The sequence below is a fragment of the Aspergillus caelatus genome (genome assembly GCF_009193585.1).
Source record: "Aspergillus caelatus strain CBS 763.97 unplaced genomic scaffold BDV27scaffold_13, whole genome shotgun sequence".
NCBI lineage: Eukaryota > Fungi > Ascomycota > Eurotiomycetes > Eurotiales > Aspergillaceae > Aspergillus > Aspergillus caelatus.
Genome location: NW_022475276.1, coordinates 269,877 through 296,221, shown reverse-complemented (window position 1 = coordinate 296,221; position 26,345 = coordinate 269,877). Strand labels below are relative to the sequence as shown.

At 49.6% G+C, this 26,345-nt stretch overlaps 11 protein-coding genes across 11 annotated transcripts; 6 read left to right on the top strand and 5 right to left on the bottom strand.

Annotated features, from left to right (window-relative positions):
- Nucleotides 1–377: 377 nt before the first annotated feature.
- BDV27DRAFT_121156 (GNAT family N-acetyltransferase) lies at nt 378–1,389 on the bottom strand. Its single transcript, XM_032065290.1, has 3 exons — nt 1,135–1,389; nt 645–1,057; nt 378–520 (listed from the first exon to the last, which is right to left on the bottom strand). Exons 2-3 carry the CDS (start codon nt 994–996, stop codon nt 468–470), a joined length of 405 nt encoding a protein of 134 aa, XP_031932443.1. The 5' UTR covers nt 997–1,057; nt 1,135–1,389; the 3' UTR covers nt 378–467.
- A 382-nt stretch (nt 1,390–1,771) lies between these two features.
- On the top strand, nt 1,772–2,539 carry BDV27DRAFT_14530 (uncharacterized protein). The gene is made up of 4 exons (XM_032070393.1): nt 1,772–1,905; nt 2,002–2,171; nt 2,234–2,326; nt 2,385–2,539. Exons 2-4 carry the CDS (start codon nt 2,019–2,021, stop codon nt 2,475–2,477), a joined length of 339 nt encoding a protein of 112 aa, XP_031932442.1. The 5' UTR covers nt 1,772–1,905; nt 2,002–2,018; the 3' UTR covers nt 2,478–2,539.
- A 391-nt stretch (nt 2,540–2,930) lies between these two features.
- On the top strand, nt 2,931–4,263 carry BDV27DRAFT_165881 (uncharacterized protein; the record flags this gene model as incomplete). The annotated part of the gene is made up of 2 exons (XM_032074048.1): nt 2,931–4,159; nt 4,209–4,263. Exons 1-2 carry the CDS (start codon nt 3,027–3,029, stop codon nt 4,261–4,263), a joined length of 1,188 nt encoding a protein of 395 aa, XP_031932441.1. The 5' UTR covers nt 2,931–3,026.
- On the bottom strand, nt 4,195–6,614 carry BDV27DRAFT_121149 (general substrate transporter). The gene is made up of 2 exons (XM_032065289.1): nt 4,311–6,614; nt 4,195–4,259 (listed from the first exon to the last, which is right to left on the bottom strand). Exon 1 carries the CDS (start codon nt 6,350–6,352, stop codon nt 4,784–4,786), a length of 1,569 nt encoding a protein of 522 aa, XP_031932440.1. The 5' UTR covers nt 6,353–6,614; the 3' UTR covers nt 4,195–4,259; nt 4,311–4,783.
- Nucleotides 6,615–6,620: 6 nt separating this feature from the next.
- On the top strand, nt 6,621–9,487 carry BDV27DRAFT_14501 (glycosyl hydrolases family 31-domain-containing protein). The gene has a single exon (XM_032070344.1). The coding sequence runs from the start codon at nt 6,890–6,892 to the stop codon at nt 9,329–9,331; it is 2,442 nt and encodes an 813-aa protein (XP_031932439.1). The 5' UTR covers nt 6,621–6,889; the 3' UTR covers nt 9,332–9,487.
- Nucleotides 9,488–10,513: 1,026 nt separating this feature from the next.
- On the top strand, nt 10,514–10,770 carry BDV27DRAFT_121145 (uncharacterized protein; the record flags this gene model as incomplete). Its single annotated transcript, XM_032065288.1, has 2 exons — nt 10,514–10,521; nt 10,556–10,770. The coding sequence occupies 2 exons, from the start codon at nt 10,514–10,516 to the stop codon at nt 10,701–10,703; spliced, it is 156 nt and encodes a 51-aa protein (XP_031932438.1). The 3' UTR covers nt 10,704–10,770.
- Nucleotides 10,771–11,014: 244 nt separating this feature from the next.
- BDV27DRAFT_165879 (S-adenosyl-L-methionine-dependent methyltransferase) lies at nt 11,015–12,477 on the top strand (the record flags this gene model as incomplete). The annotated part of the gene is made up of 3 exons (XM_032074047.1): nt 11,015–11,203; nt 11,269–11,757; nt 11,809–12,477. 3 exons carry the CDS (start codon nt 11,015–11,017, stop codon nt 12,325–12,327), a joined length of 1,197 nt encoding a protein of 398 aa, XP_031932437.1. The 3' UTR covers nt 12,328–12,477.
- Nucleotides 12,478–12,719: 242 nt separating this feature from the next.
- BDV27DRAFT_165876 (uncharacterized protein) lies at nt 12,720–14,147 on the bottom strand (the record flags this gene model as incomplete). The annotated part of the gene is made up of 1 exon (XM_032074046.1): nt 12,720–14,147. Exon 1 carries the CDS (start codon nt 13,911–13,913, stop codon nt 12,720–12,722), a length of 1,194 nt encoding a protein of 397 aa, XP_031932436.1. The 5' UTR covers nt 13,914–14,147.
- A 1,030-nt stretch (nt 14,148–15,177) lies between these two features.
- BDV27DRAFT_141366 (uncharacterized protein) lies at nt 15,178–16,778 on the bottom strand (the record flags this gene model as incomplete). Its single annotated transcript, XM_032069807.1, has 2 exons — nt 15,178–15,374; nt 15,791–16,778. 2 exons carry the CDS (start codon nt 16,776–16,778, stop codon nt 15,178–15,180), a joined length of 1,185 nt encoding a protein of 394 aa, XP_031932435.1.
- Nucleotides 16,779–18,984: 2,206 nt separating this feature from the next.
- GbpA lies at nt 18,985–22,075 on the bottom strand. The gene is made up of 4 exons (XM_032070323.1): nt 21,585–22,075; nt 20,602–21,522; nt 19,834–20,547; nt 18,985–19,779 (listed from the first exon to the last, which is right to left on the bottom strand). The coding sequence occupies exons 1-4, from the start codon at nt 22,063–22,065 to the stop codon at nt 19,010–19,012; spliced, it is 2,886 nt and encodes a 961-aa protein (XP_031932434.1). The 5' UTR covers nt 22,066–22,075; the 3' UTR covers nt 18,985–19,009.
- A 1,606-nt stretch (nt 22,076–23,681) lies between these two features.
- BDV27DRAFT_121141 (uncharacterized protein) lies at nt 23,682–26,212 on the top strand. Its single transcript, XM_032065287.1, has 2 exons — nt 23,682–24,832; nt 24,893–26,212. The coding sequence occupies exons 1-2, from the start codon at nt 24,372–24,374 to the stop codon at nt 25,803–25,805; spliced, it is 1,374 nt and encodes a 457-aa protein (XP_031932433.1). The 5' UTR covers nt 23,682–24,371; the 3' UTR covers nt 25,806–26,212.
- The last annotated feature ends 133 nt before the right edge of the window (nt 26,213–26,345 follow it).

Here is a 26,345-nt window from a genome sequence, read left to right as displayed (position 1 = left end):
AAAGGCAAGAAGAAGTGTCCTAAGCCAGCTATATCTCAAAAGAAGCAAGATATTACTATTCCAGAGCCTAAGATTGATGGGGAGGGCTGTTTATCTATAAATTGTCGTGGAAGGCAAATACGCCTCCCACAACGATTCCGGGATTGAAAAAAAGCTCTATATAGCTTTAGTAGCATCATATCTCTGCTTCATCAGAAAAACCAAGTATAATTTATTTAGTATGTTGCTTTAAAGCTTCATTTTTAATGTTGGTTGCCATACAGAAATTCGTGCGGCAGGTGGGGACGTGCGTCAGGTGATCAAGTACGGTAGTGGTTCATAAAAGCGGTGAGTCCAGACGACCCAAACACGGTTGCCTGGCTCTCCGACAATTGCCCCTTTGGCCTGCGGCTTCTTGTGAAACAGTGTCTGGGTCACGAACTCCTCGTTGCTATGATGCCAAAGCATGTGCGCGTGGTCCGGAACGATCATAAACTTGGTCTTGCTACTCTCAGGGGTCCGCGTAGCCAGAGCTTGTCGAGTCAGTGCCTCATCCTCCTTGCAGAGCTGCTCCAAGTCCCCTGCTAGAAGTGGCCTAGCTGTCCCAGCAGCCGACAGACTGTCCACTGCTGCTTTTGCCGGCTCAAACTCAATATGATAACTAGGAAACGGATGCCATCCGAGTCTCCTGTAATATCCTCTTCCGATATCCGAGAATAGAACACTAGCTACACACTTCACTTGCTCGCTTTGATCGATCTGCCAGGTCGGTAGAACGCGCGCCAACTCGTTCATCAAACGAGACGCGTAGCCACGTCCACGATACCTCGAGTCGGTATACACACTTGCGATACCATGAGTAATGACGCTAGCTACATTACCGTTGCGGTCACAAATCCAGGAACGCTTGTAGAACGTTTCGCAAGACGATAGCAGAAGTCTTTTGCCCGGGGCCGCTGCCTTCTCCACTAGGACCCATTGGGTCATCCCTCCGTCTCTGGCGAGTGGGACAGTCATGAGGTATGCAGACTGAGTGACATAAGCATCGACAGGAAGGGCGTCCTTCTAAGCGTTTGCGGTGAGTGTCCATATTGTATTATTTTCTTGGTCTGTGGGATGATCCAGGCTGAGGGACGGCGATTGTGCATCGGGCAGCGAGCCCATTATATTTAACAACCGATATGGTTCAGAATCAGCAACCTTGGTGTTAAAGCCCCGATGAGGAATGTTGTAATTACTGAATTTACCCTGTAGGTTAGGAGGAAACTGCAATCAGGCCTTTCCTGCGTCTCGTGGAGCTATGGATATCATAGCACCAGGGATAATGAGGCCCCCGCAATCTCCACCAATCACGGCCCCATCCCTATGCCGGTAAAGCGTTCATCTCAGTTCGGAAAAAAAAAAAAAAAGGTAGAACACCCCTCCATAACTAACTGTTCTGGGCCATACTATCCTCCTATGGCTTGTTTGCTCGGTCTTCTCCCTTCTTCCTCCTTATCTGACCCAACTCCTTTTCTCAAAGATGTTTCGATGCCATCAGATTTGCGCTGGTGTGGGTATGCGCCGTCAGCTTTGTCAGAGTGGGCACGGTCCACTTTTGGGGCGCGGGTTAGATTACTTAAGGAGGGACTAGGGCTATGAATATGTTCGGAGGTGAAAGGTGTACTGTCGCAACGCATATTTGCACAATGACCCGGGCACTCGGGCGGCCCCTAGTCAAGTTTTAGAGTGTGGGCTGGATATCTCAACATGTTCTTGACCCACAAAGCGCTTCAGGAGTCTACGGTGCCCGACAGATTTCATCTTATGTTCATAACTAACTACCGGTATCCAATAATCACACAAAGAACGGCTAGGGCAAAGAAAAGGATGTGGACCTTTACAAGCCTTGGAGAAGGATAGTTACTCTGAACGCTTCAGTGTAAGGTATATAAAGACCTTGCCCCTTTCGTGTAATATTTTCCTTTCTACTAGCGAGAAGAGGGACTTTCATATTGTTATTCTATTCTCTGAAACCTGTAGGCTCTTGTGCACGCAGCATGCAGACGACCATACTCTCTGTCATTCCTCTTGCCTTGCTCCTCTTCAGCTTTGGGGTTGCAGTGGAGCCCACCTATCCCGACAGGGAACTGCCATTATTGAAAGGCGATCCTTATGGTAGTAATAAAGTCAATGACGTGGTCCAGGCAGGGGTTAGTCAGCCACCTAGAATGACACACTTCAGACCATTTTGAATTCGGCTAACTATCTCAAGCAATGCAAAATGGGTCGGGATGCCAACCAATGCATCTTGAAGCGACGGGACGCGAACAAAAATGGCTGGGAAGTCTGTGATAGGGACAAGCCGGTAAGAGGATCACTGAGGACTACGATATCATGTTATTGATATTCAGCCTGTTATCTAGTGTACAAAGGATGGAAATCCATGCAGTGTCCGATATAGATTAGGGCTTGATGGCAAGGCCCGTGTGATCAATGTGAATTGTCACTTATACTAGCGCAGGCCAGGTACCTAACCGGACAGGAGGGCCAAGTTTCCATCGTTCATGTTTGGATTTGAGATGACTGTGGGAGATAAGCCCTTGTCAGGGCATTTTCGTGATGGTGATAGAATACTAAGATTACACCTCCACACACATCGTTGGCATGTCATACTCATTTGCGCATAACTGCATACATATAGATCTGAAAAGTATTACGCCGTTGTATTTTAATTAATGTGCATCAGTAGTACTGAAGACATTGATATTAGAAAACATGGCCTTTTCTATGGAATAAAGAGGTGAGTCAGGTGACCGGACTACTTACACGATCGGTGTCCAGATGCCACTCACTTACATGACCTGCCATAATGCCTCATGTAGGATATTGTTCTGCTAACACAAACCGCTCCATAGAACTACTAGTACTACCTAGTCGAGAAGCAGTAGCGTCGTGTGGCTCATTGGTGGATGGTGATGGCGGTGAGGAAGGTCGGAGATAAGGTTATGTGGAACTGAAAAAGGCACCCACACACCCACTCACATTGATAGCCATGTCACCCCCGCATGACTCTTTTCCTGATGGAACAGACCAGGAACGAAGCTAGGATTTTATCGAAGAAAATCCCGTGCGACCCATGCCGCCAAAGACGAGTTCGGTGCGACGGGTTGCTGCCTTGCAGCTCCTGCCAGCGGACCCGGCTTGTCTGCAGCCGCGAATACGTTCGAAAACGACGCGGCCCGAAACATGGCCATGGAAAGAAGATAGAGGCACTGAGATATATTCAATCGCATGGCAATCAAGATGATCAGAATGCTTGCGAACGAGGGGCAGATATCCTAGCTCCGGAAAATCTGCGACTACTAATGCGACGCTGCGTGGACATCTTTCTACAGCAGATGTACCCGATCATGCCTCTTTTCAGGCCATCGACGCTAGTAGAATGGCTTGGCCGACCGATGGAGCCGAATGAACAAACGATGTTATTTGCTCTTTGCGCGTTAGTCACCTCCTTTCTGTGCGGTCACAGCGAATCCATCCTGGGGTGCGGAGAATGGGAATCAGTCACGCGGATGTTCATCAAAAAGAGCCTTGCGGTGCGGTCGGAATATGATTTTGTCGAGGACAGCACTCTTCTCTCTCTCCTTGCGTCTTTCTTTGTCGCAGTGACTTACTTTGAATTACACAATGCTCGACAAAGTTGGTTCTATCTCCGCGAGGCTATAACCTTAGCGCAGGCGCTTGGTTTGCATACAGACGAATTCTACCGTGACATGGACTATGTGAGCGCCTTATACTGTCGTCGGACTTACAACATTCTATTCGTCACGGAAAGATCTTTAGCTGTGGCAAGACATAAATCGGTCCTTCTACCGCGCCCGTTGCTTCTTCCTACCCGCGAGCCGAACGATCACCTAGAGGGCCTGGAAGAGCCGCCAGAAATTGACCACGGGTTCCGCCAGCTTGTACACGTGTATTCACAGATTGATGTCACCTTTCTGTCTTTTTGGAGTGAAAGGGGGACAATTAGCTCCGCCCATTCGACGTGGCAACCTTTTTGCTCGAAACTACTTCCGGGCTATGATGTGATGTCCGACGCCCAGAAAGCTGATATATTTGTGACGCAGCGCTGGCTTGAGCTGGTCCTATGGCGGGCGGCCCTTCAGCAGGGCCTACTTTCTTCCACGGCCGAATCCCAGTCGAGGACGTTTTCATATCCAGAAGATATTTCGCTATCCCTACTCCAGACATTGTCATCGCTGTCTAAAGAGTCAGTGGAGGTTCATGGGTTGGGGATCGTGAGTTCCTCGTTTATTCCTACATGCGCTGGAGCTAACCAGATGGACCAGTTCGAGAAGATATACGACGTAGGCAACGCCCTGGCTGACTTCATCCATTGCTCAATAAATCTGGAAGGCTGGACAGCGACAATGACACAAAACCTGGATCGACTAGGTTCAATTCAAAGATACCTCTTCTTAAGTCCAAACTCTCATGATAAATTCGCTTTGTCTCTGGGAGGACGACTGGCCGAGTACTCGGTTTGCTTCGGTAGTCCCTTGACCATGCTGTACAAATTCGCCGTTGCAGACGAAGATGAGGAGGACCAAAGGGACGCATGTACTTTGGAAGGGAACTTTGTTATCACAGGAAATTAATGTGAAGCCTACGGACGTCCTGATTATGTACATAGTGTCCCGGGCCACCCTAACATCGTCGACTGCTTCCCACCGTTCAAATGGCCCTTGAGTATTCTCCCTCAGAGATCCACAATAATCATATCACCACTGGAAGAGGTGGCGAACCAGTCGTTCTCAACGTCTCACTTGGGAACAATGGTTGACTGAAAGATATCCACCTCGGTCGATGCAAATTTCCGAGCGGACACGCCTGTTTCAAAAAGAACGTCGAGTTCTGCATATGTTCTCCCTTTCGGCTCTGGTAGACGAAAGAATACCCAAACAACGCAGCAAAAGCAAACCCCAGCCCAGAAAAAGGCGGACTTGGCTCCCCAATTCCATGCTGTCGAGGTAAGCTGATAATTTATCAACACATTAACCACTATATTTCCAACGTTGTAAAGGTTTCGAGCTAAAACCACAGACTTTGCGCGCAGTCGTGTCGATGAGAGCTCTGATACAAGTGAATAACAGACAGGTCCCACCATCAGGTCATACGTGAATGTGAACACGGACAGGAGTGCCCCAATGGCCCAGTTCACGTTCGCACTATGGGGCGCCAGTGAAACAAACCCGATGACTAGAAGAAGCCAAAACAGGGCAATATTCCCGTACAGATAAAGAGTTCGTCGGCCCACGTGTGTCATGAGAAACCAAGAGAGTATCGTTCCGAGGACCCCGAGCCCATACTGGATCAGCGACATATTGAATGAAGAGCTCGAAGGGAGTCCTGCTGCAATATAAAACACAGTCGAATAGCCCATAAGTTGTGATCCGCAGATTACCTGGATCAGCCACACCAAGCACACAATTTCTGTGCGCCGCAGATTCGATCGCTTGAAGCATTCCCGGTATGAAGTGCCCGCTGAGGTTTCTTTTTCGAGATGATCGGTGTGCTGGATCATGGCCAAGGTATCATCGACAGTATTGTTCGATCGACTCATTAAGCGCACCAGGCTTTGGCGTGCTTCCTTTTGCCGACCATGGCGGACAAGCCACCATGGAGACTCCGGAGCCAACAGACACATGATCATCAAAGGGATGGGCCAGGCCCATTGCACAGCGAATGGGATCCGGTACGCCCATTGGTCTGCTCTATCGAGCACCCCTCTCAGCACACCCGACACAATGAATTGGCCAATGACCCAGCAAAGATTGACATAGGTGGTCAAGTATCCCCGAAGTGCGACAGGACAGACCTCGGAGGCGTACGCCACAGTGATGGTTTGAAAGGCCCCCCAAGGGATGCCGCACAGAATTTCCCCAGCCAGGAGCATTTCGATGTTTTGCGCAAAGAATAAAATGAAGATAAATCCAGTGACCAGGGACAGTGCTCCAAAGATTGTCAGACGGTAGCCGAAGTGGTCTTGAACGATGCCCGTGAAGAAAAGGCCAATGATTTCGCCAACAACGGCGCCGTTGGAAAGAGCCGATTTCCAAGGGGCAGCGATCACGTAGGTGCCATCCGGCTGGAGCTGACCATATTTGCGATTGAACTGGGGAAGTGCGTAGAAGCTGGATAGTAACATGACCGCATATCCTTCCATGACCACCGCCATCGAGAGCCCTATTGACCAGACGACTGCCATGGGATAGAGGCGGATGGCCTCCCGGAAGCCCATATCACGTTCGGATTGGACAGCATGAGCGGCGTTGTCCATGTTCTGATTCCGCTTCGATTCTATATGGACGGTTTCCGAATCCTTCTCCATCTTCGATGATCTCCCCACAGGTGACGTGGGAGGTTCGATAGAGGGTATGGGTAGTATAGAGATGAGACCAAAGCGATCTGGGGGTAAGAATCGACTATATAGCCATAGTCCGGATGGCCCACACCGGACCCCAGTCCCCGTGGAGACTACCCCAGAAATACACTTTGACTCTACTCCGTCGAAAGAGAGAGAGAGAGAGAGAGAGTCAACAGAGCTGGGGAAAGGAAAAAATAATGTTTGTGACTAGAACTAAATGGGCCGGAAGATCTTCGCTAAATATCGGAGAAATGCCTGAGGCAAACCAGCCGATGCCAGCGAGCCAATCGCTGAATTACTCGCCGAATTACTCGCCGAAACACATCGCGGAAATCGCTCGCTGAATTACTCGCTGAATTACTCGCTGAATTACTCGCTGAATTACCCACTAGGTTATCCGTCCCTCGCAAATGTAGATCAAGAAGATGTGGAAATTATAAGTATCAGCCCAGAGAGTTCCAGAAGTCGCATGTCGAATGTCTCTTCAAAAGCCGTTGAATAATGGCATTCACGACTAATCCTGTCCCAAACCCGCAGGCCGTGGTTTGCGGCTCGACATATCGGTTTACCATTCTAGCCGATCGCTTGGTTCGGTACGAGTGGGCTTCTGATGGTTGTTTCGAGGACCGAGCGTCTACATTCGCCATTAACCGGTACTTCCCGGCGCCCCAATTCCGCGTTGTTGACAACGATGATAATCTCGAGATCATTACCGACCATTTCCATTTATGTTACGATAAGAAACGATTTTCTCCTGCGGGGCTGAACGTCCATTTCAACTTCAAACACACCGAGTGGGGAGCTCCCTGGCAGTATGGACTGGACGAGAAGTTCCAGTTGGGTGGCTCGCTCAACTTGGGCGGCACAGCTCGGACCCTTGATCTTTGCGACGGCTGTTGTGATATGGGAGAAGGGGTGATTTCCAAAGCAGGATACGCCGCCCTTGATGATTCAAAATCCATGCTCTTTGATGGAGACTTCGTTGCGGGTCGGAAACCTGGCGATCGTATCGATGGATACTTATTTTGCTACGGTCATGACTACAAAGCTGCGATCAAAGCTTTCTATTCGATATCCGGCAACCAGCCCATCCTGCCCCGATATGCTCTAGGCAACTGGTGGAGCCGGTACTATGCCTATCACCAGGACGAGTATGTCCAACTGATGGACGACTTCCGTGCACACAACATCCCAATATCAGTGTCGGTGGTGGATATGGACTGGCATCTTGTTTCAGACCCTTGTGTACCTCATTCCGGATGGACTGGCTATACCTGGAATAAGAATCTCTTCCCAAATCCGGAGAAGTTCCGGAGTGACCTGCATAAGAGACGCCTGAAGATTACTCTGAACGATCACCCTCATAATGGCATTCACTCACATGAAGATGTGTACGAGGAAATGGCTAAAGCGCTAGGCTATAATGCTGAGGAAAAAAGACCTATTATCTTTGACCCCTCGAACCCCAAGTTTATGAAAGCGTATCTCGAGATGCATCATACTCTAGAGAAAACAGCATGTGATTTCTGGTGGATCGATTGGCAGCAGGGCCCTTACTCTAAAGTTTCTGGCCTCGATCCGCTGTGGCTTTTGAACCATTTCCACTACATTGACCATGGTCGAGATGAAAACATCACTCCCCTTATCTTTTCTCGATACGCTGGGCCTGGAAGCCAACGATACCCTGTAGGATTTTCAGGGGACACGGTGGTCAGCTGGGATTCTTTGGCCTTCCAACCGGAATTCACCGCAACCGCGTCAAATATAGGTTATGGATGGTGGAGCCATGATATTGGCGGTCATATATTTGGGGACAGAGACGATGAGCTTGTTACTCGTTGGGTCCAGCTGGGTGTCTTTTCGCCTATTTTCCGACTACATTCGTCTGATTCAAAGTGGAATTCGAAAGAGCCGTGGATGTATCGCTCAGAGTACGAGAAGGTCATGTCTAACTTTATGACGTTACGACATCGACTGGTACCATTCTTGTACACATGCAACGTGATTGGCTCTGTTGAGGGTGAGCCTTTGGTGCAGCCGATGTACTGGTGGTACCCGGACGCTGAACTGGCGTACGCGTTTCCCAATCAATATATCTTTGGATCGCAACTTTTGGTTGCTCCCATTGTCGAACCTCGGAATAAAACAACGAACTTGGGGGCTGTTAAAGCATGGCTGCCACCCGGTCCCCGGTTTGTTGATATATTTACTGGTCAGCTGTATGACGCAGATCGTGAGATCACATTTTACCGGGGATTAGAAGAATACCCTGTTCTGGCCCGTGAAGGAACCATCATTCCAATGGATGCCAGCCGGGTTCCTGAAAACGGTTGCTTAAATGTGGACGAATTAGAGTTTCTCGTTGTAATCGGCAACGATGCGGAAGCCATTGTTCTGGAGGATACTCGAGATGATGCGCCTGATGCGACGAGAGGCAAGGGCCAACGAAAATCCGTTGCACACTTCAAACAGACAGAAGGAAAGCTTACCGTGGAACCAATGCAACGCGCCTCAAAATTCCGATTTCTGTCGTTGAAGTCCGTGCCAAACGACTTGAAAGTTTTCTGTGACGGCATCGACAGGACGAAAGAGGTTAACGTGACCGTCGAAGAGGCATGTCATGCGCCTGGCCTCGTTATTGAATGCTCTTTCTCTGCGGTTGGTCAGTACATCGTAATTGAACTCGGTTCCGATCCTCAAATTGGCGTGATGAATCCGACGAGCCGCCTTGAACGTCTAATACTGGACTATCAATGTGCATTCGAGATGAAGGACCAGTTGTGGAAAATTGTGACAGACCACAGGAAATCTTTCAATGCTATGATGAGTTCATTGTTATCGCTTGGTTATGATGCCCCTCTCGTTGGTCCTGTGTTGGAGCAGCTGTTGGCAGACAGCCGGCTATATTCGCCATCTGGAATGCGGACGACAACCAATAAATAGGTCATCTACAGTTCGAAGGGTTCTTGACCGTGGAGTTGTGGCCCTCTAGAATAATAATATGGTACATGACTCGTCCACATAATATTATACTCGAGACAGTTTTTGACAAATTAGAATCTCATGGAGGGAAGTGCGCAGCTGTCGTCGGTCCCTATGTCTTCCGAAATGCCGAAGGAGCTAAGTTAAAATTCAATAGTAATGACATCTTATTGGATTGTAGAAGACTTGAGAAAAGAATCCCGTCCTTGGAATACGCAGGTTGTATCTCATATTGCTAGTCACGAAGCAACTATGATGCCTGCGATGGTGCCATGCCATATGGTGACCATCTGAGATGTTCGCCTGGATTCAAACCTTTTGTCACATCCATACCAGGAAAATGGCATCCAAGTACAAGCCATGCTAAAACAAACATTAAAGGACAGCTCCATCTTTTACACAGTCGACATCAAGCCGACGCTCATCTAGCCCTACCCGCGTGAAGGCTCAACTAGCAACAGCATCGCCGAGGGTGGCTTTTGTGGACGGTAGCGCCGATTCAGGACGCATCGGACGACAGCACACCATGGTAAGTGAACACAGACGTCGTTAAGAAGACATCATCGGCGTCGTCTCGTGGTGCTACCGAGCTTCGGAGCCAATGGTCTTGGGTGATGGATGTCGTTCGACCATGGCTGGAAGCAGCAATCAGCGGCCTTCCTTTGAAGTCTTCGAGTTTGTATGCTGTCATTCACCCCAAGACTACTCTACGAAGTAGACAGCCTCGGCACCGATAGTCTCTATAGGTAAACGGAATCAGTCTATTCCAAATACCTACCTTGATATATTGTAGGGCTACCAACAGAAGCAAGGAAAGAAGAATACGAGCGCGCGGAAATCGACATCTTCAGTCGGAATCTGAGCCATACAGACCACCCACATACCGGGAAAAGACTACTTGGGCTAGGTGTGGAAGTTTAAACCACTGGATGGAAATTTGATCGAGGCCCAGGTACAGTTGGCGGTCTGACTGAATGGACGACTTGATGTCTTGGGCATATTCCAGTCAACATCACCGTGCTTTCAACCTATCTCCTCCGCCGAGCGTCGGTTGCACCGTCATTGGAGAAGACTGGAAGTTTTATATCCTCTACGGCGTTGTGAGCGCATCGCGTCAGGTCTATGGAGTGGTATGCGGCCAAGATGTCCATGTTTTCTATCTGTTTTAAAGCTGACCCTTCTTAGTGGGTTTGGGGTCCCTTTTCGTTCCTTTAAGGCCAAACCATGGATGAATGTGGTGTCACTGCTCTGGCCTAAAGGCTCCGTCGAGTTATGCAATATATCTGCACCTCATATACAGAACAGAACAGCTCATCTCCGCAATTGCCAGTAGCTATGTCCAATAGATATATTCCTGGGTGGTATGATGTATTCTCTCTGAAGTTTCTTGTAGGCTTTCTGGGGAATTTTAAAAATTAGAATAATTGATATGGAATCAGTGAATTGTACTCTTGATCCAATTCCAGATAAAGAAAAAAAGTCCTAAATGGACTATGCAGACAACGTGATGTCAGTGACCCATTCTTTCATTCACTTCCCTTCCCTGCACTGCCGCCTCCTCCAACTTCACTTTTGTTCACCCACTTTCTGTTCTTTCTTCTTTCAACCTCGTCCTCAACCACACTCACTAGAGGGACTCGCGCCATGGCCACTACTCCTTCTTCCTGCAGCCTCATGAAGCTGGCGAACCTTATCTCCCAATCAATCCCAATGCTGCAGGATGAGTCCTCCAAGCACGCACACAACGCCCGTGGAAACGTGATTGAGGCCTGTCGCAGGATCCTGGTTCTCGTAACAAGTCCTGGTGAGATGCTCAAAGAGATGGCATTGATTGTAAGAAGCCCTGTTCTCACACTGCCACTGGCTGTTGGCTAACCAATTGTGCAAAGGATAGACAGAATCTTGCATCCTTGCAGGTTATCAACCACTACCAGATCGCGTCCATCGTTCCTCTCGATGGAAGCATCCGCATATCTGAACTCGCCAATAAGTGTGGGCTGCCCGGGGACATTCTACAGCGGATCTTGCGACAGGCCATGACCTACGGTGCCTTCAGCGAACCGGAGCCTGGCTGTGTTGCGCAGACAGACGTCTCCAAGGAGATACCCCGGCTGTCGCCGCTGCTTACTTACCAGCTTGATGTTTGCTTGCCATCCATGGTCCGGCTTCTGGACTGGTTGAAGGGCGTCGACGGAGAACACACGTGCGCATATCAGATAGCTCATGATACCAAAGATACCTGGTGGTCGTCTGCTTCCAAGAAACCCGAACTGATCGAAAATTACGGAAAGTATATGGCATTGATTACAAGTGGCGGGGCCCATGATGTGAGTTACCTTCTGAAGGGCTTCGACTGGGAGAGGCTGGGAGACGCCGTTGTCGTAGATGTGAGTGTCGATGTATCCACTCCAACTCTCTTATATTTCTAATGAGCATAGGTTGGCGGCGCGGATGGATTCGTCGGAATTACCCTCGCAGAGGAGTATCCTAACTTAGTCGTCATCGTGGAGGACAATGTTGGGCTGAAGGATAGTGCCGATGGCAAAATCCCCCATCATTTGAAGTCAAGAGTGGTCTTCTTGCCTCACTCCTTTTTCAAGCCTCAGTCGGCATTAAGCCGCGGTGCGGACGTATTCCTTTTGCGACACATTCTGCACGATTGGAATGAGAAGGATTGCCGGGCCATTCTGCAGGTTCTTGTTGATAGCATGAAGCCGGGAGCCTCCATCCTCGTGGCAGAGCAAATTCTTCAAAGCCCTGGGGCCGCGACTTGGCAGCGTGAGCGAGTCATGAGAGCATTAGATATGCAGATGATGATCCAGTTCGGGAGCAAGGAGAGAGCCTTCGATGACTGGAATGCATTGTTTCTGTCCATCGATCCACCCTTGGACATTGTGAATTGCGTACACCCAGACGGCAGTGCGGACTCCTTCATGGAGCTGAAGAAGAGAGCATGATTGCGGCGGCTTTCACTTCAGAGCAAACGTCGCCACATGTGAGCCATGCCTGGGTGTCCTGTGATGGGGTGTATCATCGGTATTGAGGGCAGGTATTGAAAGGCCTTTTCAACAAGCTTGGACGAAGGCCTCACGGTAGGTCGATATGCTATTCTGTTATTACTTAACCAAGTCATAAGCCAATATGCAAGATGTTTGACCGAATGAGATTATTTCAGTTGATTTCGTTTGCCAAACACAGGCCATAATTTAAATATGTAAGACTTCAAACAGCGTCTCATATTTGATTAGATTAGTATCCAAGTAATATATCTCTAATATTAGTAGCTATGTACTCCATCCATCGGGCGATATACCCCAGGGAGGTCAGGTGATCTGCCACACTACCGTCTTCAACCGGCTTGGGTGTAAACCGTGGTGTTACTGACAGACTCAGCTGGCAGCCACTGTCCGGCAACGGTGTTGTTGTACGTGAGTTGGGCGAGGGTAAATGTGTTGAGCTCGGACACCAAAACCGTGGCATCCAGGGGCAAGACGCGGTGCACCTTGGCATTCTGAGTGGGCATCGAGATGTACTCTTCGCCGGAAATGGATGTGATGGCGGCGTCAAAGTTCACACGGATCAGGGCATCGGGCGAGTTGGTGCTGAGCAGCGACGTCGACAAGAGCCACAAGGCTGGGCCGCCTGCTTCGGTTGACGCGTCCGCGATATGCAGTAAACCAGAATTAGTGCCGAGCAACGGGTGCTGGAGCTGGAAGAACTCCATCTCGCCAGAAGATCCGATATGGCCAAAGGTTCCGGTGCCGCCAGTGGCATTCCCCGCGAGCGTGAACCACACTCCACTCATGGCACCGTAGGCGGTGGTCATTCCAACGGCGTTGTTGCCGGCGCTGGGCGGAATGGGCAGCTGCGTCGTCTCGCCACTGGTGACATTGATGCGCATGATGGACGAGTCATTATCCTGCGTGACGTAGATCAAACCCGTGGTCGGCTCCTCCTTAATAAACACGGGGCTGTTGAGGCACTGGTACAGCTTCTGGTCCGTGGAGTTAGAGACATCAGCGGAAAACACATAGTACTGGCCAGTTTGCTCGGATGCCACCTTGAGGCCGGCCCAGACGCGGTTGCCGATCTCAAACACACAATGCGGGCCATTTCCGGGTGCTGGGATATCAATCGTCTGTACGATGGAGGGCGGAGTCGAGAGGTCCTGGCCGGGATCCACAAGCAGCAGCTTATTGTCGGCCTGCAGCGACAGCCACATCATGCCCGGGTGTACTGTCGATGGCCACACGCCATCTAGCTGGGAACTACTGTTCTTTCCCATGGGGAAGGAGTGATAGGCAATGGGCTCCTCAGTGGTTGGATCCAGCTCGATCTTGATAAGCTCGCTATCGGACATCTGTGTCAGCAGCACGAAGTTCGTGTTCGGCACGCGCGCAAACTCGTGTGTCTCAGTGGTGGCCGGCATCAGATACTCAGTGACGCGACGGCTCACGAGTGAAGTGACGGAGTTCTGTGCTGATGCGGCGGTGGCGCCAAACGCCAGCGCGATCACGAGCGACTTGACAGTCTGGTACAACATCTTTGATGGTTCCCTGCTTGATGTTGTTGTTTTTTTTGTTTTGTTTTCGCTGGGATATCTCTGCACATGGTCGGACTAATCCCCCCTATTTAAGTGCTCAGCAAATTTGTAATTGCTCAACGCCACGTCTCGCACTAGTAACTTTGATATACCAGCCCTGCTACCCAGGCAGGAAGGATCATCTACAGAAACCTATCCATTCCCGAGGAACCCAACAACTAGGGACCAAAGCCGTTAGCGTCAAAAGTGGGTTTCAGCCATTTTTCCGATCATTTCCCAGATCTGGTAGATCGTGTATCTTTGGATGTACATCGTTTCCGAAAGTGAACAGTAGGAGAACTGAAGGGGGCGGCTAAAACCTAAGTCTGGGTTCGTGGACATGCTCGGAGTGATCTGTGCATCCTAGCCTTGCAAGATAGTCGCTTTTCATTGCGTTATTCAGTTAGTACTGTCGGCAGATTGTAAGACACTGTGGGCATCCAGGCCGTAACTAAATTAGTTAAGCACTTTGTCTCGTATTCGAGCTACCCAGGAGAGTCAGGGATTGACCAAAAATCTCTACAGTTTCGCTCGCCAGAAATCTTAGTCAATTCTCGGTCTTTAGTTATATACTGTATATACTGGAGATTACTACGGCTTTTTATAAACCTGTTTACTAGGCAAGTGGTCAAGATATTATTATAACTTGGGATGTAGAAGAGCTTTGAACGAAGAAAAAAATGATTAAAAACAAAAAAAGGAAGGTTACTGTAGAATTATACAGCGGCGTTTACTATTCCCTGCTCCATAGACAAGGGATTATTTACGCTGTCATTATAGAGCCCGGAAGCCAGGGAAACATCGGGAGTCAGTTTTAAAATATCCAGTATTATGAAGAAGGGCTATGAACTTATATCAAAGGTCCTTGGCCATCAATAAGGAAAGAACATTTCTCTCCTTTCCTTTTTATTCCCACTGCCCAATATAATGGCTGCCAATACTTAAAAGCTAAGAATCTTTAATTTTGGTTTTATACAGAATGATAGCTAAAGCAAATATAGATCTAATAAGGCATCTTGAAACCAGTCCCCGTTTTACAAACTCTAGCTTATTACATCTCAACCTGGGTTCTCTCTTTTTACCCACCAGAATCAAGGGAGCTGCACGGTTTGGTAACAGTCATGTGTCTTTGCTCAGCCTGCCTTTCTGCGCGCTTTGTGCTACATCTTGGTTGCTCCCAGATCACACAAGAGCACTATAGAAGCAAACTTAATAGAGCTTGTTTTTAATCCTTGGCTAACCCGGGTAACGGCCGTCGTAAGCGTTTGCAGTAGTATACATTGGCCTGAGAATCAATATCTTGAAACCTCTCCTTGTGCAATGCATGCTTGGCAGTCTTTGGATTCATAATTCGCACTGCAAAGACCGCTGCAAATTCCCGAGGTGAGCGGGCGTAGGATGTAACCCCAGGGATCACCATCCCTTTTGGTTTCTATTAGCAAAAAGATTCAATTTCACCTTTGCCACCAGGCGGTTCACTTACTTGTTGGTCCATCCCGGGCTCTTACATGAGCCTGCCCGACATTCTAGCGCAGCACGACACTTATTCTTCGCGCCACAGGGTGAGTTCAGGCTCCCATCGGCTGGGTAGCATTGTTTGCGCTCTGGGAATAGGATGCTCTTGTAACAGTAGAGGCCGGAGCCGCAGTCCGAATGGCGCTCACACGCGGCGTTTTCCATGCCGGGGCAGCTGTCGCATTTGCCTCGAACACAGCAATGACCTTTCAAACATTGTTCCGTCGCCGAACATTTGTCGCCGTAGAAATGAGTATGCCCACACTTCCCGGCGGATGAACAGTAGGTCGGACCACGGCCTGGACAATCACCCTCTGTCTTACAAGACTGGCCGATTGATATAGCACATTTGCTATTCTTGCAGTAGCCGGTTTCGCATTCGCTGTCCTTGTTACAGCGGTCGTTGTAGTTCAACCTCTTGTTCGCACATTTCCCGTGAATGCACTTGTAACTCGCACACTCTCCATCGTCCCGACAGCTTCCACTATCGCTGACGCCCTTCTTCCCGCACGTGCCCTGTAGACAGAGTCTGGATTTGCACTGCATCCCCGCGTGACACCGGCCGCCATCTTCCACGTCCATGGGCCGACACTCACCCGGGCAGTACCCCGACGCGCACTGCTCGGGGATATGGCACTGCTCATAATCGCTGAGATCCCCTGGGACGCAACGATTATTGTGGCAGGCGTTGGATGCACATACCCAGTGAGTGTCGCACTCATCTCCTTCCTCTAAATCATCGGGACGGCATATGCCCCCTAAGCAAAATCTCGAATCACACTGCTTGCTGTGCTCGCAAGCACCCCCGAGTTCTCTCCCCTTGCAGACCCCATCGACACAGAAGGCCTCACACTCGTTGCCCTTAGTGCAGGTCGCTCCGTCGGGTTGTGGAGGCTTGCATAACCCATCTGAGAGGGAGCAGAATTCAAAATCGGGACATCGTGGGCTACAACTCCGATGGCAGGTACCGCTTTTGCATACCCCAGGGGCGTAAGAACTAAGCTTGCCATCTCTAGAGTCCTCAGCGTCGCGATAGCGGGAGTAGTAATGACGTTCTTGCAAATGAAACATGAAACGCTCGATATACTTGCCACTATACTCTGCCTCCTCCTTGCTTAACCATATACAGTTGTGATCATGGCATAGGGAGACACAGTCATCGTTGGCGCTGCATTCTTGTTCGAACCTTCCCTTAAACCAGCCTACTCGATCAAGCAAGATCCGAGGCTCACGGTGATAATGGTAACTGCTGCGGCATGTTGCCACAGGGGCAATTCCCAATAAGAATAAGGTTACCCAACTGCCACGCATGATGCTCTCTGCAGATAAGTGGAAACCGTAATGTCACCATGATTATTTCTGGGGAAAGAGTAAGGGGGTTTATAAAGATCGAGCACGGCATGCCCATGGGAGCTGAAGAAGCAGAGCTTCTCCACCAGGTGGAACCTCTAGCCGGATGAAGCGGAGATCAGCATCGATGAGTTCGTCTACAGTCTCCTACATGAACTCTCCCCACTTTCAGGATTTTCCTGCATACTGGCCAGCTGAACTCTTTTTTTGGGTCTCCCGCAAGGTTTCGGCTCTCTCTGTATTCATCAAACATGACAGAGTGGTTCACACAGGTTGTCATACGCAGAAGCAGCTTAAATAACACATTCTTATACAGCGTAGCCCAGAACCTCCCTTAACTTCACTAAGAAAGCTTCTAAGACATATAGGCAGCTGGAATGATATCGTCTCTCAAGACCGTGTCATTCCTAGCCTCATTGGTTTGTCTGAAGAGGGTAGTGTTGGGCAGCAGCGCAGCTAGTCGCGGTGTGAGCGAACTCCTAGGAGTGGAAAAGGATGTACTGAACAAGCCGGGGAAGACTCTTATTAAATCTTAGAAGGCCAAGGAGCGGGACTAGCTCAGGCTACTCTGTGAGCGCTCACCGCTTCCTCAACGATCGTCCTGACGCTTTTGGATAGTGATCTCCTGGTAGAAGGGTAAGAAGCCGATCGCTTCCAAGGTGGGTCTTAGATTATCACTACTATGGCGTTCTATCGACTGCAGAATAAAAACAGAAAAGAAAACAAGAATTCAGTGATTACGCCAAGAGCTCTCTGCCATCACTCTCCAGCCGACCGACGGTAAAGGGCTTCTATCGCAGCTCGATCGACTTCCATACCCGGTGAGCACCAACCCTACCCAGCATATTCGAACAGTACTAAACATAGATCCAACGCCGTGATCAGCATGGAGAAACGAGTCGATCCCCTTGGGTGGCTCATGAGCCCATTAAGAAATGGGTTATCTCACCAAACGTGAGCGTCCTCCTTTCCATAGTGGTAACTCTCACTTCCACCCCGAGCACTGGACCGGCGCCAAAGCGAAAACACCAGCATCGACCAGTACTGAGTTTCATTCGGCAAAGGCAGTCGACAGTGCGTAGGCATCAAATGCGTGTCCACGAATCTGAAACTCGAGGCCACCCCCCTACGCCACAAGAACAAGGTAAAAAGCAAAAGGCGAGCTGCCAACTAATCATACATCACAGCCTTGCATATGCAAAGCTATACCTAACTCTCGCGACCGTCTTGCAATGCTTCTAGATCACGACTGTCAACTTAACAGTAGCCGTAAACATGGCAAGGGATCACTTCGTTGAAGTTCGCGAAACTGGTGGGAAAAGTTGCCAGGGCCAACTGTGACGAATGCAGTGATGTGTTATCTCGTAAGTATAACGATAGAATGGATACGGTGGGAGCGAGACAACGGTTATGGCTACTTCAGTGACCTTGTATGCAGGCCTACGTAGACACTCTTTGCGGGGTTGCGTATCGCTGTAAGGGAGTCGCTAGTTCTGTCCTATGACTCGTTATAGATAGGAATTAGTCATTTGAACGCCATTATCGTCCAGAGCATAATAAAGTTTATGTCTACTGTAGATTGCCTAAGCTTAGTTAAGGTTACCAAGTATAGTTGTGTGGGTGGAGATGAAGTAGGAAGTGATGTGAATCTAGAATTGCCATGTATCTATGGAGAGGTGTGGAAATGACGTGGTCCAATCATAATCCATATCATGTCACTTCGTTCTATGCAAGGGAGAATACAGTATTGTACATACATAACAGGTGCAGGATGGATAGTATGGAGACACTCAGAGTAGAGACCTCGTGTATAGGTGTGATATTGAGTACAAGTACCAGACTTGAAGTAATACATATGTTTTCATAGTAATCAAACAAACAATGCAAAGCTGTAGGTAGTATGTTGTGGTGGTCATGCAGTGTAAACATCATTCGTGCAATATAAGAGTAGAACAGGAGATCAACCGAGATGAAGGAAATATACAAAGGAAATTTAGATGGAGGGTCATCGCTCAAAACACAATCCCCAACGCCAGTCATGATAGTTCTAGAGACAAAAAGCCAATGCTATGGTCAATCTGTGTGGCTGGATCACAAAGAATGTTGATACATCTTAGACGAGCATCAATAGGACGAGAATAGAAAAGGAAAGCATAGAAACGGTCAAGTCAGAGTACCGATCATCTGCTGTGTCAAACGGGAAATCGAACACCGCCACGTTCCGTGCACCGTGGCTGAGAGAGGATCCGAGGAAGAGTCCTAGCCTTAGGATCCTGGTTAAAACGAAGGCGATCGCGCTTCAGGTTAAACAATTTGATCATACAGGCCATCGCCTGCTCGTCGGTCAGACGGACCTCGGGAAGGGTCGTGCCGTCCAGCGGCAGATCCTTGACAGCAACCGAAACCATCCACCGAGCAAGAAGACCAATATCCCGGGCGTTACCCCAGCAGGGGAACATGGAGAGGATCTGAATGGCTCGGGTGAACTCCCGGTGGGTTACCTCGCGAGGATCGGTCAAGTACAGGCGAGGGCCCTGGACACCTTCCTCCTCAAGTCGTCGGTCCAGCAGGCGGAGGCATTCACGAGGAGTTGGGTTGCGGAAGGGAATCTCCTCCTGGAAGAGGCTTGCCAGGCGAGGCCGATTGGCGAGCAGGTGGTCTAATTCCTGGGAAGGTCCTGCGAGAACGACAACCATATCTTGGGAGAGCTTCGGCAGCAGGTAGATGAGCTCGTCCATCGCCTGCGTGGTGTATTCGTTGTCTCCCAATCGATGGGCATCCTCGACATACAGCAGCTTGCCGCGTCCGCGCTCCAGCTGCGACCGAGTCCGGATCGATGTGTGACTGACGCTCGTAGTAACGAGATCAGACACTGAGCATTCAACCATGGCAGCAGTCTTCAAGACCCCCATCTTATAATACAAGGCGCTTAGATGACGGGCGACGGTCTTCTTCCCAGTTCCTGTGGCGGTCAGTTAATAATCGTCTTACACTCAAAGCAGTAGGAATAACTTACCACTGGCACCCTTGAAAACCAGTGTGCACGGGACTCGCGCTCTAGGGTCATGGTTCTGGAACCAGGCAATCTTCATCTCATTGTGGTACCGTTTCAGCACAGAGATGATGTCGTCGGGGACGATCGTGTGACGCAGTTCTTCCCGGAATGCCAGGGCGGCCTTGCCGCCCACCAGGTCGGCGTTGAAGTACTCGGGCTCGAGCACACGTTGTGACAAAGGTCCGTCGGGCGCCCGAGAGCGCCTCTGGTCGAAATTACGGTTGGCAGCCGTCAGAAGACGCTCAATTCCACGTGCGTTGTCGAAGTCTTTGCGCATCCGGGCGCTCTCGAGGATATCCATCGCCGCTTGGAAGGCTTCGGGAGTGGCATCCACATCTTGCTCTTGCAGTTTCGCCTGGAAGAGCTCCTCCATCTGCTCTCGAGTGAGCGGCTGGAATCGAACCACTTGGTGTTCGAGCATCCTTGACGCCTCCTTGAGTTCTGGGAGCAATGTGTCAACGGCATGGTCGGAGCCGACGAGGATGGTGCAACGATTCTCTCCGTTCGCAGACAGCTCCTTGATGAGCATGTCCAGCACACTATCGGAGACATGGAAGTCATTGTCGTCGGTCTCCGGGGTGTCCATGTCGATAATTAGAGCTTTTCCGACGGTCGAGGAGAGAATGCCGTCGGTATCAGAGAGGTTATTGAACGCCGAGAGTGGCTTGATAGTCACTGCCGCACAGTTAGATACTGGTAATGCCTAAGGGGGGATTCAATTTTACTTACCTTCGCCATTGCTGAGGAGACCGAGATCCGCAAGAATCTGCGCGTACAGCTTCGCTGCAGTGGTCTTGCCCGTACCCGGTGGACCGGCGAAGACACGGTTCACTCGCACCAACAACCGCTTCTGGTTCTTAACCTCCCGCCAGTAGTTCTCCTCCACCGTGCCGAAGACCTCGCGGACGGAGGCCTTAACGGGCTCCTGTCCCACGAAAGACTGGAGAGACGTCCATGCGGCGCTCTGAGACCGAATGTCGGACGGGTTGGGCCCCAGAATATCATCCTTGGAGAAGAAGAAGTAATCTACATCCTCCATTCCGATGTCCTGCTGCTCCATCAGGCACTCAGCTTGGCGGTGTGCGATGGTCTCCACAAGTTGCCGCACGGCATAAATATTGGTAAACCCTTCACCGCGACTGCGGGCAAGTCGGCGAGCCGCAGCCTGCATGTACTGGCCGTCGAGTCCCCCTTCGACCTGCATTTTTCCGCCGTATTCCTCGGTGATACGGCGACCCAAGAGTCGGAGAAGCTCTTGGCGGTCGAAGTCTGCAAAACTCACGGTGCTACACGTCCGGCGCTGCACTCGGGGGTTCTCGTGAAGAAAGGTCTCCATATCGGGGCCTTGGCCGATGAAGACGACGATGATCCGCCCGGTCTTCCGTTCCATCGCCTGAAGGAGGCAGTCAATGATCTCCTTATGCGATTCAAGCTTGGAGGGCATCAAGGTGTGAGGGTTGTCGACGATCAAGACACCGGCTGTCGGTGCGGAAGGAGACTCGGAGTTGACCATCTCTTTAATTAATTTCTGGGCGCCCTGAGGGCCCTTGATGGCAAGGTCTCGGCCAGATATTTCTTTGATGGTATTGGAGTCGGAGATGCCGATGGCGTAGAGCATCTTGGCGTAGATTCGGGCAATGGTAGACTTGCCTACGAAATCGACTCAATTAGTATCGGAACTCTCCGATTCTTACGAATGGAAACAAACTCACCTGTTCCTGGGTTCCCTTGGAACACAATATTGTACCATTCATTGCGGGGTTCTCGACCATGTCGACGGCAGATCTGCACCCAGTTCTGCACCCCAAGAAGCTGGCGCTTGACGTTCTCCAGCCCCACCAGATTCTCGATCTCGTCGACCAACTCTTTTTTGGCGGTCTCACGACTCACCCGATCTTGTTCGGCGGACCGTTTCTTCTGTAATGTGGATGCGATATCAATCTTGGGAGCCGGCGCCGGCGCCGGGGGTTGTGTCTGAGTTTGTGTCGATGTGGAAACGGAGAGGGACTGTTGCGACCGTCGAGGGCCCCATAAGCTCGATAAGAGCGAGGGGAAACGGGAGGTATTTTGCCTGCATTCCATCTTGCGGCACGGACACAACTGTGAAAGGAAGCCTCGTAACGTTGACAGCATAAAGTAGTATAAGGGAGGTACGGTAAAGGTAAAGATCTTGCGAACTGTCGCTCTCAACATCCAAGGTTCTTTATAGATAGGATAGGATAGAATAGTAGTAGTAAAGTTGAAGTTCTGATTCTCCCTCGCAGCCCATGGCTGCTGGCCCCCTTTTTATCAGACACATCTCTTCTGCCCATCGTCTTTGGGAAAGAAAAATCTCCGGTTGATCCACGATGAGTCGCCATGCGTGTGAATAGCAGACGCGGTAAGGCATGAGAGGCAGGCGAACACAATAGGCCTATGATGAGATGACAGATCAGAGATGAAGCGAATTCACCGCTCTTTGGCACACCACGCCTCACCCTAATGAGGAACTAAAGATCTCTGGAATAAATTAGTGGAGATCGACTCCCGAGTGGGTCTCCATTTCACATGAAATGCACCCAGTCCAGTTATCGTTCGCGTACGGCGTCAAAGCGTCTGAGTTGTCCGGGGTTCGGATCATGTCAGGTCCTTAGGGCAGGCATCATTGAAGAAACTAATCCCTGGGACCTGAAACAATGCTGAAACGATCCCCTGAAAGTATTATTCTAATTCCCCTGAGGCGTTAAACTGCTCAGATCAGGCGACCTATGACAGCATGAGCAAGGAACCAAATCATGGATAAGGTGCATAAACCTACCTTTCCTTTCACGTTCTTAGGCATCGTCAATCATCAGGCATGCTTTAGTTCCAATCCAGATCGAATGGAACAAGACGGTGACTGCTGCTCGCCCAGAATAGTATAGTCCGCTGTCAGGTGCTTTGTGGCCAATGAACGTGCACCACATCGTCCCGGGGCTTAATAATCCTTCTGCCTGTGACCACTCACGGAATTTCTAGAATTTTAGGAATATTTTTTCACCTGAAGGGCATTGGACGTCATCTTCTGACTAAACCTTTTGAACAACAAACAACCGACAACCATACCGAAAGGAAGTGGCTGGTTAGGTAGGGAAAAAAAAATTGATACCTACCTCTCCACCAATAAGAAATGCCAGATTCAACAGCAGTGACTCATTTGCTGAGGGACTTTTGGGTTGCTGTGGCAGAGGCTACGACCACGCAGACTGGCGCTATACTTTACAGACTATACTATGGAGTACTCCCGGAATATACCATGCAACCCACCAGAGCATGGTCCACTACAACCCCTCCTTCTCAGGGGTACCGGTGCAGTTTAGCTGGTCTGTGTTGGTGCCATCTGCAAAAAATATTTTCCTGGTTATGAACAGGCCCCGATTCAGGAAACAATGCGTGTGACTCACAGAAACCCACCATTCACCTGCAGCGTTGACCGGCATTTAGGCTCCACCATTATACGGAATTAACTTCTTTTTTTTCTTTTCTCCCTCGAGAGGAATTTCGAATCGGCCGGGGATGACTTTCCCGGCATCCGAAAGTTCTATGACGATGATGCCATCAGCATGATTCTCGGCCATGTTGGTCACCGCATCACTCCAGATGGACAGCCACGTTGCCTCATCCCCCCTCTTCCATCGTGCCTGACAATTGAACGAGGGGTATCCAACTTCTAAGGCGATAAATCGCCCCTCGGGCTGCTGGGAAAATTTCGGGCCGTTTGTTGGGTGACTCTGCCCATCGTTCACCAAAGTACATACCCAGTCGGTGTACGCTTTATGACACCAACGGATATTAGCCAACGACAAGGAGAATGCCATATTTCAGGCGACTACATCATAGATAAAATCGTCATAGATAGTCATTTTGCTACGGTTACTGTTTGCCGAAAACCTCCTGATGCCCCCGAGTTAACAGCGCATCATCATTTGCCCTTCGAAGCCATTTGGGCACCTTCGCGATAGCCGCGGTACGTCCCAAGGGCTTGATAGACAGCCGCTTCCCAACTATTACTGGCGTCAGCGTCTCTGGCGACCGCTCAACTTCTTCGCATCAATCTAAACTGCGGTAGTGTGCCAGTATGAACTCGTTTCCCGATAGTGATACGAGGCGACCTGTGACCGAGCTGGTCTTCTCATGGCTAATGTTCCAATGCTGTCGATCGATGTCGAAAACCAAATCGATCAGCAATTTTCTCCCCATAGTCCCCATTGAGTAATCACCCATGGATGTGTACGCTGCATCGGTCGTACCTCATAGATCTTGTTGTCAACTTTCAGATTCTCACGGCATATCCTAAAATAACATCGTTTTGTCCGCAATGATTGGCTGCACAATTTCGACCACTTGCACCAATCATTGCGTGTCGATCACGAGGCGACGGAGGAGCACAGCCTCACCTGCACTAAGCAACCAAATCGGATACGCTTATTCTCTCCCACTTCACATTCCAAATCGATTGACTCAACGACGGAGGCTATGCTATGTCCGGACTAGAAATCCTCGGTATTGCTGCCAGCATTCTCCAGGTCGTAGAACTTGGCACCCATCTCTCAATTAAGCTCTATACATTCTGCCGCAGGCTCAAAGAGACAGACCAACGCATCCAGAGCCTATCCAGTGATGTTGCCTTGACGTGTAATGTTCTACGACAATTAGGCGACAGCCTCCAACAGGATGAGGATGCTAAACTCTATTCTATGGAGGCATTTGCGACAGCCCAACAAGTACTGGGAGAGTGTAGAAAGGTGTTCCAACGAATCAGCGATGCGGTGGATTATCCCGACCAAAAAGCCACAAAAGGCCTTCTCCAGAAGGCGGCAAGAAAGGTCGGGTTCTTGTGTATCGAGGAAGACCTAGAGGTTCTCAGAGTCAACTTGGAGCGCCTGAAGTCAACCATGCTTCTGATGCTGAATGTAATCATGTATGCTGGACAGCTGCGTAGGTAAGGATTTCCTGGTCGAAATCCGACAAGCTTCGCATAATAATAAATCAATTGAGCTAGTCGAGCAGAATCGAGCGTCCTCGAGGAGCAGCGAGAGCTGATTCGCACACTTCTCGAAGAGAAGAAAACGAACGAAACTCAATTTAAACGTTTGACGAATGCCTTGGAGGCTGCCAGAATTACGGACAGCCGGCCAAATAAATTTCAGGCAGTGACCTGTCTTACCACGACATTTGCCTACAATGATGTTCCAGTTGCGAACGACTTACTTTCGTCGGAGCTGCGAGAATACTATGCCTTGATGAAGAAAGTCCTGTCCGAGATTGACGCATATCAGTCTAGACTGGAATATGATCAATATCGCCGAATGAGAGATGACATTTTACAAAGTTGTTACTCGGAAATTGGCTACTGCGAAGCTCGTCACGGTCAGCGAGCGGGACAGTGGTTCCGGGAACAATATTCTACACTCTGCAAGGAGTTTGTGGCATGTACCTCTTCCAAACTCGATCAGGAGGTAAAAATAAGCCGGCGTACGAATATGGATTACGTTGCTCCGGCTTTGGAAAGTGGCAATCGACGGGCCTCTTCTGGCGGAGTCACTTACGACGATTGGAGGAGCTCACGGTTCGAATCGTTCACGTTTGGAACAAAAAGGAACAAGCACAGTGCTCAGCCTGTGCCAGTCCAACGGTCACCCAACATATTGAGCCATATACAACAACCAGTCACATCTCATGAGATGATTGCAAGAACACCCTCATTAACACTCTGCGGTCCTCGACCCCCTTTCTCAGAGACATCCAACCCAATCATCCAGCCCCAGTATGGGAATCCTGCGGCTGAAGCCTACGCAAAACAGCCAGGTGGCTCTCACGGGAGAGCCTATGTAAAGACGGAAGATACACATGACGCGAAATCCTTTTTGATGAAGTGGACAACTTTGGATGAAAGTGAACTTGGTTCCTGTTGAAGAATCTCATGCATTGGTTGTTTACGCCGATAAACGAGCATTGTGAACTATTTTAGTCCCACTTTCGCGTTGCAGTCATGTGCACTATATTCCACCGCCTGCTCAATTCAAGTTAGTATTTGCCGGTCAAAACAAACGACCTTTGATAGGCGGTGATGTCACCTCGAGCATCACTGGGAATCCAAATGAGTGTCTACTGTAGGACGTTTCTCCATGTTTCATTACGATGGAAGGAACGTAGGATGGATAAGTTAATAATGGTTTGAGTGCGCTTAGAATTCCTCAGGTTTGTGGAATAACAAAGATCCTTACTAGTGAAACATTATCTACATACTATTATGCACCAATGCTTCCCCATAAATATATATCTGCCACAGGTGCAGTTCACACTGGCCTGAGAAAACAAATAACTGCGTCTATTAATATACTACATCAGTCCAACTATGATACTGTCTACAAGTGAAAAATTACAGCAAATTAAAGGGCTACACTTAATAAAGGAAATATTAAAAATATCACATCGTCAGTCATTGACTCATT